General features: G+C 50.9%; 1 protein-coding gene across 2 annotated transcripts in view; it reads right to left on the bottom strand.

The window, feature by feature from the left end:
* Positions 1 to 977: 977 nt before the first annotated feature.
* EFCAB6 (EF-hand calcium binding domain 6) overlaps positions 978 to 14,151 on the bottom strand; it is a 308,815-nt gene continuing 295,641 nt past the window's right edge. For both annotated transcript variants that reach the window (XM_033233690.1, XM_033233691.1), the window contains exons 29-33: positions 12,653 to 12,883; positions 9,968 to 10,136; positions 7,260 to 7,444; positions 3,018 to 3,167; positions 978 to 1,182 (exon numbers count right to left, since the gene is read on the bottom strand). In XM_033233690.1, coding sequence (XP_033089581.1) covers positions 1,060 to 1,182; positions 3,018 to 3,167; positions 7,260 to 7,444; positions 9,968 to 10,136; positions 12,653 to 12,883 — 858 coding nt within the window. In that variant the 3' untranslated portion in view covers positions 978 to 1,059. The remainder of the gene's footprint in view (positions 1,183 to 3,017; positions 3,168 to 7,259; positions 7,445 to 9,967; positions 10,137 to 12,652; positions 12,884 to 14,151) is intronic.

Below are 14,151 nucleotides of genomic sequence, written 5' to 3'. Positions count from 1 at the left end.
GAACCTTCCAGAAGGCGACAAACACTGCCTGTGTCTCTCAGCTGCGTCACAGTCCGTGAAAGCAGAGCGACTATTTTCAAACTTCTCTTGTCAAATCTGTCAGTTCCAAGGAAGGGCCCTCTCAGAACTGTCCCTGGTGGTGGCTACGGCCAGCGGCCACTAGGCTTGGGCTCAGGAAAGCGGAGGGAGGCCCAAAGCTCCAGGGGGTCTCACCCAGGCGTGAGCTGTTCTTCGTGGAGTCAGGCTGGCCAGCGTCCCTGAGCAGGACAGGGATGGGGTGGTCTGTGCCTGTGCCCCTAGGAGCAGAGACACGGCCACCCTGACCACAGCAGGGGGCTCAGATGTCCTCTGACCCAGGACCCAGGAAGCTGGGGGTCAAAGGAGGCAGCAGCCCTCGGGTAATGGGGTACAGGGCCCCAACTGCCCTGGACTGGAGGAGGCACCCGGCAGGGGCCATGAACAAAACAAAACCTCCGGAAAGTCCAAGCTTTTAAGAATGTTAGCATTGGCCGGGTGCGGTGGCTCACGCCTGCAATCCCAGCACTTTGGGAAGCCGAGGTGGGCAGGTCAACTGAGGTCAGGAGTTCGAGACCAGCCTGGCCAACATGGCGAAACTCTGTCTCTATTAAAAATTCAACAATTAGCTACTCGGGAGGCTGAGGCAGGAGAATTGCTTGAATCCAGGGGGCGGAGGTTGCAGTGAGCCGATAGCACCACTTCACTCCAGCCTGGGCAAAAGAGCCAAACTCCGTGTAAAAAAAAAAAAAAAAGTTAGCATTAGTAATTCTTTTACAGTGTCAAGAATCATTCTTGCGAAGACTATTTGTTCAGACTAATAAGTGAGAGTGCCCAAGACATAGTGGTAGCACCTGGTGCCTGGAGAGCAAGTATCCTGTGCCAGAACCCAGGGCAGCCGTGCCTACCCCTGACCCAGAGAGAGGCGGGCTGGGCTTGGGCTTTGCTTTTTTGAAAATTCATGAAATCCCCAAATTATAGGAATTTATTAGTCTTGACACAGGCCTTGTGGCTGTCGTACCGCTGGGTGCATGGCAGGGGTGTCTACTGGAGGAACGCCCGGAGGAAGTCGTTGTAGGAAATTTTTGAAGACAGTGTCTTATCGTAATACTCCAGAATATGGAAGAACTCTTCCTCAGAGAGGTTGATGCTGTACTGTCTCAGGACCTGGAAGACAGAGGAAAGGGGCCTCTGAGGCGTTTGGGGCCCTAGGTTAAGGAGGCAGGTTGCCAGGAAGGGGCTGGGGGACACGTCCACCTGGTCGCCAACCCCACTTCCGATGTCACCCTCCCATCTGTGCACTCTCTGTATGCCCTCTCAACCTCTGCCCAAACAGGAAGCAGCCCCCGAGGGCAGCCCCATGTGCATCTGGGAGTGAAACGGGAGGAGATGGGAGGTGATTAAACCTTTGCCTCCCTGAGGGGCTGAAGGCTGTTCCACATGTTTAAACAAGGTTGATGGTCAGAGAGGTGGGGGCTCAAGGGAGACCCGGACATGCAGCTCTAACTTGGGGCGGGGCCTCAGGGTGCGCCCAGGCAGCAAAGGGCAGGGTCAGTGGGTGCTGAGTGCAGAGAGTTGCTGTGATGAGACCGTAACACAGCCTGGAGCAGAACCTGCTGGTGGTAAACCCAATACTGACTGCTTCTTCCTCTTCAGCTACAGAGCCTGACTTTCTCCCGGGCTCCTGTGTGTCCAGCTAACCAGGAACATGTCTCAGCCTCTCTTGCATCTAGGTATGTTCCGGCCTGAGAAGCTAAGTAAGAATGTTATGTAGAACACCCAGGAAGCCTCCTTTCAAGGAGAGGGGCATGCCCTTTTTCTCTCCTGTTTTTCTGCAGGCTGCCTGGAATATGGCTGTGATGCCGGGGCTCCTGCAGCCACCTTGGACCATGAGGTGGCCTAGAGGAAGGAAGCCAGGAGTTGAGAACAGCAGAGCAAAAATGTGGTCCCTGATGACTGCCCGGCCACCACACCAGCTCTGACTTTCCTACCCCTGGACTTCTTTCATGTGGGAGTGAAATAAACTTCCACCTTAGCTGCTCCCTTTTGCCCCGTTATGTGAAGCTGAAACTAATCCTGGCAGACCCTCATAATATATAAAGATGAGGTCACACATGTCCTGTCCACATGTGCGTTGTAACTGGTTTCCAGGAGGAGACTGGAAAATGGGCCAAATGGCCCAGAGGTCCCATGGGGCTGAGGTCAGCGGGCCTCGCTGTTGGGCCCCATGGGATGAAGGCAGAAAAGGAAGCTGAGTCTGGTGTCTGAGCCAGCCCCTCAGTTACACCATCTGATCTGCGACCCTGTGGAGGGCAAGGTTTCTTTTGCCCCCTTCCCAGCACCACGCCCGAATTCCTGGGAAGTTGCCGGAAGGGAATAACAGAACCTGCCCTCCTTCCTTCCTTTCTTTGCATGGGGGATAGGGAGAATCCCTGACTGAGATTTATGCTTAACCCCGAAGGAAAGAGCAACATGAGTGTGGATTGGAAAACCCCTGCAGGGCGTTTGTTAGGCTAGGGGTTGGGACATGGAGGGCACCCAGGGACATCGGGACAGAAGCCCAATGGTGGAGCCCCACTGTGCACTGCAGGGGTGGGTCTCACTTTGCAGGCCCCTTGGGAGGTCCAACATAGGTCGGAGATGCTCTTCAGAGCCTGCAGGAGAGCCCAGATGTGGAGTGAGGGCTCGGAGCAGTAGCAGCAGCAGTGATGGCTCCTTAAGGAACCTGGGCTCAGGCACTGACCCTGAGGAGCTGGCCGTGGAGGTATGGGGCATCCATGCAGGGCTCCAGAAATCTTTGGGAAGGAGAACCCGAGGTCTGAAGGTGAGAGGCAAGTGGACTCAGGCCTGGATAACTTGGGAGTCCCAGGGAAGTGAGATCTGAAACAGTCAGGTCACACCAGGCCTTCGACAGGGGTGGAGGGTTCCCCATGAGAAGTTTCTGGCCACTGGCATTTGGCAGCTGCTCCCTGCAGAGGCACTGAGCGTAGAGCTGTGCTCACCGTCCTGAAATCTGCCACGCTTAGCAGCCCCGTTCCAGCCTCATCATAGCTTTTGAACGTGCGACGCATCGGCCTCCAGCAGTGCACAATTTTGGGCTGAATACGCAGCAGAGCAGAGTAAAAAGATGACGTCTCAGCACCGGCGTCTTTCTAAACACAAGACAAGAAGGGGTGAGGAGGGAGCTTTCGAATGGGAGGGTCGGGGTGGGCTCCTCCTCGCCTCTGCCTCACCCAGCCCTGCTCTGTCTTCACCTCCCCACCGCTCCACTGGCTCTCAATCTAGGAGGGAGCCTGCCAGCAGAACTCGTAACAAAGATGTGCACCAGCCCCCTGACCATTACGCGTTGATGTGTGGGCTGTTTAAAAACATGTATTGGCCGGGCGCGGTGGCTCAAGCCTGTAATCCCAGCACTTTGGGAGGCCGAGACGGGTGGATCACGAGGTCAGGAGATCGAGACCATCCTGGCTAACACGGTGAAACCCCGTCTCTACTAAAAAATACAAAAAACTAGCCGGGCGAGGTGGCGGGCGCCTGTAGTCCCAGCTACTTGGGAGGCTGAGGCAGAAGAATGGCGTAAACCCGGAAGGCGGAGCTTGCAGTGAGCTGAGATCCGGCCACTGCACTCCAGCCTGGGCGATAGAGCGAGACTCCGTCTCAAAAAAAAAAAATAAAAATAAATAAATAAAAAAATAAAAAAAAAATAAAAACATGTATGAAATCAGCCATCTCATTTACACCTCCCCACCGGCAACCCGGAAAGAAGGCAGGTCTCTATCCCCACTTTCCAGACTGAGAAATGGAGACTTGGGAGGTAAAGTGACTTGGGCTTTGACCCCAACACACTTCAGGCCACACCACCTCTCAGAGAAAGCAAGGAGGTGGCCGGGCAGATACGGGCCAATTTGAAAATAGTTTGAGGAAAAAAAGAGATTTCAGTCTGGGTTTTCTAGTAGGTTATTATAATGAACAGTGTTAAAAAAATTCACAAGGTTGTAATTATATCTAGTAATTAGCATACTACACTGTGATTACTTCATTTAGGTGCTATTAGATTGAAAACAAGATACTTGAACATGATTCAGCCCCCATGTGTTTGGATATCACAGAGGTGAACGGTAGGCAACGATGCGCAACACATCTTGGGAAAGGTGAATTTTAACACAACACTATGTAAGACGGATGAGCACGGGGTTAAGCTGCTTTCATTTTTTTACACCATTTGGCACCTGTGATGTGAGCTCGCCAGGTACCCACAGTTTCATGAGCTGCCAATGTGCCCTGATCCACAGGCGGGGAAGAGAGGGTGTGGGACTCACATGACCTCCTACACCTAGTTTTCATCACAGTGATCACAGAGCAGGACCACCAGCCCGGCCAGAAACCCTACTTTTGACCCACCTTGTAGGGAGGGGCAGCGCTCAAGTTGCCTTCTCCCGAGGACATCTTTCAGCTGCCTAATGGGGTGCAGAAAGCTCCCAAATCACCAGAAAATGAAGTCAGCTTTTTAACTTCTCTGCAGGGAGACATTTGACCTGACCTCCACACTTACATGGTGGCCGCCTTGGCAGCTGCCAGAGGGGACGAGGGCTGTGACCAGGACCATGTCAGGGCCTACTCTCTCCTGGAAAGCGTTCAATCTCAATCCACACTTCTCAATCCACACCAGCCTGGTGCAGGGATTTGAGGAGGGGGGCGGGGTGGGAGAACTCTTCTGAACCACAGAGTGGTGTCTTGGGAGGGGTCAGGGGAGAGTGCTGCAGTCTCTGTGGGCTGACCCGCAGCACCTAAAACGACCCCACTCGGACCCCAGCCTTGCAGGGTTGCTGAGGACGGACAGTGCAGCTGAAAGCCAGGCGCTGGGTGGCCCCTTTCACTGGGGAGGGCTCAGAAGGGGGCGCTGGTGTGCTCTTCCGCAGAAGCCCATGCGCCTCCTAGCGAGCCCTTAGAGCCCCACACATCTCCAGAAGGAGAAACTGAGGCCCAGAGAGGTGGAGGAAGGCTGGAATTGATGGAGGCCTTAGAGGCCATGCGTCTCCATATTCTCCACATTCTTGACTCCCATGAGGCTGGAATGGGGACAGTCTTTTCTCTGTGCACAGAAGAACTGGGCTGGCAGAACTGTCTTAAGTCATCTTCTCTTTTTTTTTTGTAAACTTGGTCTTACCTTTTGATACTAGCTCCTGTTTGTCTAAACTAGAAGCTAGGCTAAGACGGAACGTGATTTTGCACAAAATTGCAAGTCTAGCTGTGAAGAAACTTTCTGCATGGCCTCTACTTAACTTTGGCTGGATTAACCCACTCTGCATTCCCTAGAGTCCCACCACTGTGGCCCAGGCAGGCGTGGCCCTTGGGTGGGATGAGTGGGAGCGGGGCAGGTGGGGCCAGGGCCAGGGCTGTCAGCCCCACACTTCTGGTCCCTCCAGCTGGGTCATAAGGTGGTCGGAATCAGCTGTGTTTGTTCCTCAAATCAACAGCACCAGATGTACTTGTACTTGTTATTTAATTCAACGTAACTCAATTCAACGTTAACTCAGTACTAAAAACACGTTTTGGCTTCGTGTTTTGGAAGGGCTGGAGCTGATGCCGTGACGGCACTGGGTGTGGGTTTCAATTGTGAAATTGTAAGTGGCTGGGAATCAAAGGTAAAAATCTACAAGAACTGTGAACCCTACAGCTGCCCTTTAAGTGGCTTTAGGTTTTCATTCCTCTTCAAAGAAACAGAAAGAGAAAACTGTAGAGGATGCATGGTGGTTGTAGTTTCCACCAAAAATGATGACGAGAGACTCCATCCACCACACACACTCAGAGGAAAGGGTCTGGCCCCATCTCAAATGGCTGGCGGATGAAGACCCTTTTAGTTCCAATGTTGACCAGTGCTGTGACCCACCCCACTCCTCACTTTGTCTTTTGGGTTAACTGACCAGGCACTGCCTCCAGGGCGCTGTATGAGACCTTGGTCACACAGACGCCTCTGGGAAGAGCCACCATAATCAGGTGTTTGCCACCTGAACAGTTGGAAAACCTGGGATCTAGGCTACTGGTTCCCATTCTGGGCTCTCCAGACCCTTATAGGGTTCTAAAAGGAGAGGAAGAAAATCTTAAATTACTTCCAAGAAGGTACATTTCTGAGCTGTTTTCAGTATCCCCAAAGCCTGGTAGAGGCCTTGTCTTTACCACAGCCCTTGCCTCCCGGGTGCGAGCTCCCAGCACTCAGGCTTTGGGCCTCGGGCCCCCTTCAACAGACCCTGGCCGTCTCATGCTGACCTGACAACTGCCTGGCCCTCTTTAAGTAACGGAGGAAATGGGGTGACTAAGTATTGCTCATGTATCACATGCGTATAGAGATCATCTGAGTAGGGTCTATGGGGGGTGACAGCAGGGGTGGGGACATTTCACAGATGAGTCCTGGCTGGAAGCAGGGCTGGGCTGGGCTGCGCTCTAGCCTCCTAGAGTCTCTTGAGTCCACCTTTTCTGTGAAGCTGGGTGATCCGCAAGGGCAATGAATTACCAAAAACGGGGCTGGGTTTGGTGGCTCATGCCTGTAATCTCAGCACTTTGGGAAGCTGAGGTGGGTAGACTGCTTGAGCCCAGGAGTTTGAGACCAGCCTGGGCAACATGGCAAAACTCTGTGATATGGCTTGACTCTGTGTCCCCACCTAAATCTCATCTCAAATTGTAATCACCAGTTGTCAAGGGAGGGACCTGGTGGGATTGGATCATGGGGGAGGTTCCCCCTTGCTGTTCTTGTGAGAGTGAGTGAGTTCTCATGAGAGCTGATGGATTTAAAAGTATTTGGCAGTTCCCACTTCACTCTCTCTCTCACCTGACACCATGTAGGACATGGTTCCCTCCCCTTCACCTTCTGCCATGGTTGTAAGTTTCCTGAGGCCTCCCCAGCCATGTGGACCTGTGAGTCAATTAAACCTCTTTCTTTTATAAATTACCCAGTCTCAGGTAGTATCTTTACAGCAGTGTGAAAATGGACTAACACATCCCACCCCCCAAAAATACAAAAATTAGCTGATTGTGGTGGCTTGTGCCTGTGGTCCTAGTTAGTTGAGATGCTGAAGCAGGAGGACCACCTAAGCTGGGAGTTTGAGGCTGCAGTGAACCGTGAACCACTGTTCTCCAGCCTGGACAATAGAGTAAGACCCTATCTTGAAAAAACTAAAAATAAAAAAATAAAAATGAAAGTGCCCCTTTCCTCCTGGCCCCACATTTCCCACGGGTGGGCAACATACCATTTTGTGTGCATTCTGGATCTTCATCCTCTGCATCAGCGAGCTTTCCTTTGCTTTTAGCAGGAGGACACAGCTCTGAATGAAGTCACAGTATGCAAATTTCCCGTTGTTCTTTAAGTTGTATTTTATAATGAGCTGCTGACACTCCTCTTTGTTTATGTCCAGGTTGAATTTCTCCACAAGAGCTACAGACAAAAATGGCAGTTTAACTGGTGGGGATTCATTCATTCATTCATTCATTCATTCTTCACTCATTCATTCAACACTTGCTGAGGCACCTTCTCTGCTTCAGGTCCTAGCTTGGTCCTCACATCAAAGAACTCCCGGTTGGTGGCTGGACATACGTGGAGACAGACATGCGACAAACTAAGTGCTGCAGGGAGGGGGCCCCTGAGTCCCACTGGCCCACACTGTCCTGTGTTTGCATGGTCATAGCTTATGGACAGAGACTACGGGAGCTACGACCAAAGCGCAGAGAGGGAGGTGAGGGGCCGTTCTCCGCCGACTCAGGGCAGAGCTAGGTGTGCGAGGAGCAGGGGAAGGTTCCCAGAGCTCTTAGTGAGCATGGCCAGGGCTGGACTGTGGGGAGGGAATTCCGACTCGGCCCTATGACCAAGTCTTTCCTAACGGCACTCTAGTGTCTGTTATGCCAGGCCCTCTAGTGTCTGTTATGCCAGGCAAATTCCCGCTTTAAGTTTCCATTCCAATGATGATCTAAAAATACATAAAACTTATTCTGGATACAGGGGCCACCTTTAGGAGATGACAGCTGTGCAGCCTCAGGGGCTGAGTCCGGCTTTCTGACCAGGTGCCTGTGGATGCTCCATGGGGAGTGTTGCGGGTTGCCGAGAGGCTGGCCCACCGGAACCTCTGAACCCCATGCTTGGCACTCATCCTTGTGCCGCATTCTTCTGCCAGTTGTAAAGACAACACTTCTCCGGGAGTGACAACTCATAATTGAAGGAGGCTTATGTAAGATAAGATTTGAGTTTAAGTTTCATAGACTAGACTTTGCTTTGACATCTTGAAAGAACAGAGTGTCAGGGAATGGAATGCCGTGTGAGTTGTTGAGGCAAATGAGGAAGGCCCGCAGAAGCCAACTGCAGGCGAATGACACCTGCATGCCAAGCCAGGCCAAGAGAGGCTGCTGCACATTCTAGAAGCAGAGGTTTCTTTACCCTTGCACAGAGGGAAGTGGCAGCAGGTCATGGTACCCTCCAGAACACAGCGGGGGCCCACGGAACCCCAAGGAACTGGCCCATACATGCCTCTGATGCTCCGACTCGCAGAAGGCCATCAGCAGTGAGGAGAACATACAGAATGACCTCTGGAAAGCAGTCGGCTTTTTTTGACAGTATTGAATTTTGGATGTGTGACTAACGTCTGACAAGCCTATCATAATAACTGAGTGGAGGCTCAAATGAGTTCACGGTTAAAAAGAAAAAAGCCAGCAACAGCAGTAAGGACAGTGACACACTGAAGGCTTATCACTCTCAAAATCAAAGAATTAACTACAAAAAGTGGGGAACTCCAATGCATATGACAACCAACATGCGTGTTTTGGCTTCAGCAAAACATGTTACATTAAATCAGTGGAACAACATTTGAATATTACTGATTTCAGATTTTTTATACTTAATTTCCAAGTGTTTTTTTAAATAGGCTCTAACTTAAAGAGTTTACACTTGGTTTCACTTGTGCATTTTAAAGCCATGATTATGATAAATGTAATTTATCTTAATATTGGAAGCTCTCAAAGAAAACATTTTCCTTTAAAAGGAGTCTGTATATTAGTCATGTATAGGGGGGAGCTAAAAAGCCAAGGAGTGACATGGTCAGATGTATTTTCCCATAATGTAAATGTTGCATAAACAAGATGTAACTGGGCCAGGTGCATTGGGTCACACCTGATCCTAGCACTTTGGGAGGCTAAAGTGGGCAGATCACTTGAGGTCAGGAGTTTGAGACCAGCCTGGCCAACATGGTGAACCTTGTCTCTACCGAAAAATACAAAGACAGTCAGGCATGGTGATGCACGCCTGTAATCCCAGCTACCTGGGAGGCTGAAGTGGGAGAATCACTTGAACCCAGAAGACGGAGGTTGCAGTGAGCTGAGATCATACCACTGTACTCCAGCCTGTGTGACAGTGAGACCCTGTTTCTAAAACAAACAAACAAACAAACAAACAAAAAACCCCAAAACAACAAAACAACAAAAAACAAAAAAACCAAGATGCAACATTTACTGGAAGTATAAATCCCACTGGTTTAATTTTCAAAGTTTATGAAAGGATACATGCTGAAAAACAAAACAACATCAAAGAGTGGATGTTGATGGGAATGGAGCCCCAGGAGTGTCCCCTTCATCCCGCCCTCCTCCACCTTTTCCATTTCCTTCTGCAGTCAGAGTCTGTGAACATTCACACTCTGCCCAGGGCGGCAACCACTGTGATTTCCAAAGCTCAGAGTTCGTGCAGCGCTGACTTTACCGCGCAGATGGGCCCCTTGCTGGGAGGGCCGGGTGGCTGGGATCCTCCTCCCCGGGCACCTCTGTTTAGTAAACTGCACAGCCCACCCAGAAGTTCCCACCAGTTTCCTGTTCTGCTGCTCCCTGGCCTCCACCCAGGTGTGGCTCTGTGCCCAGTGGGAACAGCCTCTTGCCACAGGGGCTGACGACATATCACCAAGGGGATAGAATCAAAACGAACCCAGGAATTCGGAGGCGCTGATGTCCCCCTGTCTGGCCACGTCCTTCTCCTTGCATTCTTTCAGGAGCTGGCGCCAGCAGCCCTGGATTCTCTTCCGGAGCCTGCTCTCTATGGGATCACAGTTCTGCAAGGGCGGAGTGCCCGGGATCGCAGTGGTGCTCGCTGGAGTCTAGCAGGGAAGAAAAGAAAAGGCTCTTTTCACTTCAGATTTAAAACGGAAGTCATCAAAAATATCTCACTACCTCCGGTTTTGAGGTTCACAATTTTAGAGGCAGAATTAGCCCAGAAGTAAAATGAAGAATAACACATAGATGATGATTTTACAACGTAGCTTGTATTTCCATTGGTGGGTTATATGCACTTGTGCCAAGGCATCATAAGCAAAATAATTTTGGAAATAACCACATAGCTAAGGTTCAACTCTACACAGATACGATGTAAACATATTCCTGGTGTGTGTCTGTGTGTGTGAGAAGTGACAATGGCATATTTTTCACTAGCGGAAGAGTCTTATCCAAGAAAGGGATTTACTTGTCATGGGCACGAGATATCCAATCCGTAAACATTCACAGAATATCTGTTATTTTGACATTATGTGGACCGAGTACGAGGCTGTTCTTTGCTTTATTGTATTTTCTATTTAAAAACAAGGGAGTGGATCTAATCTAGCCCAGGTTTTTCTCCTGAAGGCTCCCTTGACAAGTGGTTATCTAAATTAGTAACTTATGCAATTCAACTGGATTCCTGGTCTTTCTCCCAAATCCCCAAGCCTCCTGCATCTCAGTTGATAATTAGGTCCTTATTCCAGTTGCTCAGCCTGAACCCTTAGAAGTCTTCCTTGACTCTCCCTCACCCTCTCCATGCCACATCTGATCTCTCAGGAAATCCTGTTGGCTCTACCTTGAAGATACATCCAGAGTCTCACCAGCACCCCATCCCAAGCCACAGTCGCCTCTGGTAGACCTCCTCACTGACCCACACACCCAGCATCCAGTGTTTTTTTTTTTTTTTTTTTGAGATGGAGTCTTGCTTTGTCGCCCAGGCTGGAGTGCAGTGGTGCAATCTCGGCTCACTGCACCCTCCGCCTCCTGAGTTCACAACATTCTCCTGCCTAGCCTCCCGAGCAGCTGGGACTACAGGCGCCCACCACCATGTCCGACTAATTTACGTATTTTTAGTAGAGATGGGGTTTCACCATGTTGGTCAGGATGGTATTGATCTCTTGACCTCATGATCCACTCGCCTTGGCTTCCCAAAGTGCTGGGATTACAGATGTGAGCCCCCGCGCCCGGCCCCAGAGTGTTCTTTAAAGAGTCCCTCAAATTATGTCACGTTGCTACTTAAAAACAAGCAAAGGCTCCATACCCCTCAAGTGAATGCCAAAATCCTCATCATAGCCTCCAGGCCTCCAGCCTCCTACTGCTGCTGTAACAGATTTCCCTGAATTTAGTGGCTTAAAACAACACCAACTTATTATCTTTACAGTTCTGGAGGTCAGAAGTCTGAATTGGGTCTCATCAAGCTAAAATCAAGGTGTCCAGAGGCTTCCCACACTCCTTGGCTTGTGGCCCCTTCCTCTCTCTCCAAGCCAGCAGCGTTAAGTGGAATCTTTCTCAGATTGCATCTCCCTAACCCTGAGCCTTCTGCCTCGGGATTCCCCGTTAAAACTATGTAATTACCCTGAGCCCATCTGCATACTCCAGGATAATCTCCCCAAAGCCAGCTGATTAACAACTTCAGTTCTGTTTGCAACCTTAACTTTCCTGGCCATGTAAGACAACCTAGTCACAACTTCCAAGGATTAGGACACAGGCATCTTTGGGGTGCTCCTGACCCCCTTCCTTCTGCTCTGCTTACCGCCTTTTAATGTAATAAATACTTATGTATACTGCTTTTCTTGCCTATTATTCCCTAAAAGAACACAAACTCCACAAGAGCAGGATGTTTAGTTCATTCTCAGCTACAGAAAATACCCAGCACACAGGAGGTGTGCAACAAACTTGCATGGAGTTAATGAGAATGGACTAGCCAAGGTCAAGGTCACCCACAAGGATGGTGGCTTCATGTGCATGGTGTGGCATTCTGTCAACCACCCTGTCCTGAGACGTTGCCATCCCTTCCTGTAGACAAGAAAAGAGCCTTGGCGAGCCTAGGCACCTTCCTCCATCCCAGGCCTGGGGTGGCTCAGCCAGGGCTCCAGGCAGTGTAATTTGACAGGCCTGGGCTTAAAATCACGTTGCTCCACGTCTGAGGGACCAAGATCACATGAGAATGCCTCTTAGAGCCTCACTTTGTTCAACTGGAAAATGGGATAACTTGCCTCAAGGGACGGCGGCCCGCAGATGACCACAGGGCCTTGCCTTCTGCACAGAGGTGCCAGCAGCACCACTGCACTGCCGCCAGGTGCCTCCCGCCCTGCCTCTGGCTCCCTTTCCCACCGTGCACCCACTCTTGCCTCCTTTCCATCCCACTCCTCCACCGTTCCTATCCCCACATCTGCCCCCTCCCAGGGAATGGATGCTAACCCGCCAGTGGGCTCCTTGCCTGTGCCCCCACCCCAGACTCACCCATCTTCTCAGCCACTCAACCCCAGGCCACACCACGGCCCCCGAAGTCCCTGTCCCATTGGGATTTGTGGATGTGGCATGATGCGGCCTGGGACACCTGGCAGGAAGGAGAACTCACACAGGGGTGACTCTGCGACTTTGACTCTGGTCTCAGCTCCTGATTGGGCAATGAGAGGGCAGATCTGATGCCTTCCGAGACGTCTGGGACACTGCTCCCTCTCTGGGCGGCGGCTGAGTCACCAGTGGCCATTGGTGTGGCTGCTCTCTCGGAACCGAACCTGCTCAGGAAGTCCGGGTATTTCAGCCTCCCCTTGGCATTGACTGGCATCTCGTTCCAGAGTCTGTCAAACTGGAGAAGGAGCAGAAGTCATTTCTCAGGTGTCAGTGCAAACAGGCAGCGTCGCACCTGTGCCAGAGAGAAGTGGGACGGGCCAGCCTCGCAGGAGGTGAGTGCTCATGTGACTGGTGAAGAAGAAAATTTAAAAAATAAAACGCCCATTTGGCCTTCGCTCAGCGGAGGCCTCAGGAAGACTCTGGAAAAGCAAAGACAAGAGGATTATTCATGGCTTCTTCAGGACATTTTTTAATTGAATTGGGCCCTCAGTGAGCACTTTAAGGCCATTAAATCTTGTGATTAGTCACAGTGCCTGAGCTGCAGTGTATTCGAACATTTGGGAGAAAATGCAATCAGAGCCCCCACCCACCTTCGTCCCAGGGAAGCCCAGTCAGACTCATTTCTCACCCTTCTAGGTACACCTGAGTTCTGCAAACAGCTCACCAGGTGACGCAGCCCTCAGCCCCTGCATTTACATCCACGATTTATTTCACCCTAAGGGCAAAAAATGTCTTCACACAAGATGAAAAGGGAGGCATTTGGAAAACCAGGGAGCGCTTTATGGCTTTGTATTTTTGCTGTCTGATGCCACAGACTGTATCAAAACCACACACCATGCAGATAGAACAAAATGACTCAATGCATCCTAAACGGGCCACTTTTGGTGACTGGAGGGCTTTCAGGGAGCCAAAAAGAAGGGCAACTCCTTCCTACTTGATTTTTGTACAGCCTCGAAAGCCCGATGGAGCCCCAGCCTCCAGCACAGCTGACGGAGAGGCAGCCTCCAGAGAGGTGAGGGGAGGCTCAAACCCTGGTTCCTTCCTTCTCATCCTGCGCTTTCTCCTGGAAGCCTGGGCTCTGCCAGAAACAGAGTTGCTTCTGGGTCTCCACTGGGGATTTCCAAAGCAAATCAGAGTGACTGTCTCGGGCTTGATTTGGATCCTCAGAAGCAGCAGGGAGGGGTACGGAAGTTGGGGTTGGAGGGGTGCAAAGTCAGAAAGGTTTAGTTTCGGACAAGGTTCTCAATTTATCTTTTTCCTTTTTATTTAGAAATAACTAGAGACTTGCAGGAGGTGACAAGGACAGTACAGTGAGGTCCCTGCACCCTTCCTGCAGTTGCTCCCACGGCTCTGTCTTAAGTGAAAACAGCAGAACCAGGAGGTGGGCGTGGGCGCAGTGCAGGTGCAGTCTGACGTCATTTTGCTACACATGTAGATTCATGTTGATTGCATTCTGACCAACGAGGAAAAACCATTCAGTGGAGAAGTGAGGGGACCTTGAGG

Source organism: Trachypithecus francoisi, unplaced genomic scaffold (genome assembly GCF_009764315.1).
Source record: "Trachypithecus francoisi isolate TF-2019V2 unplaced genomic scaffold, Tfra_2.0 Lachesis_group14, whole genome shotgun sequence".
Lineage (NCBI taxonomy): Eukaryota > Metazoa > Chordata > Mammalia > Primates > Cercopithecidae > Trachypithecus > Trachypithecus francoisi.
Note: the sequence above shows the minus strand (reverse complement) of the source record. Positions and strands in the feature narration are given on the sequence as shown.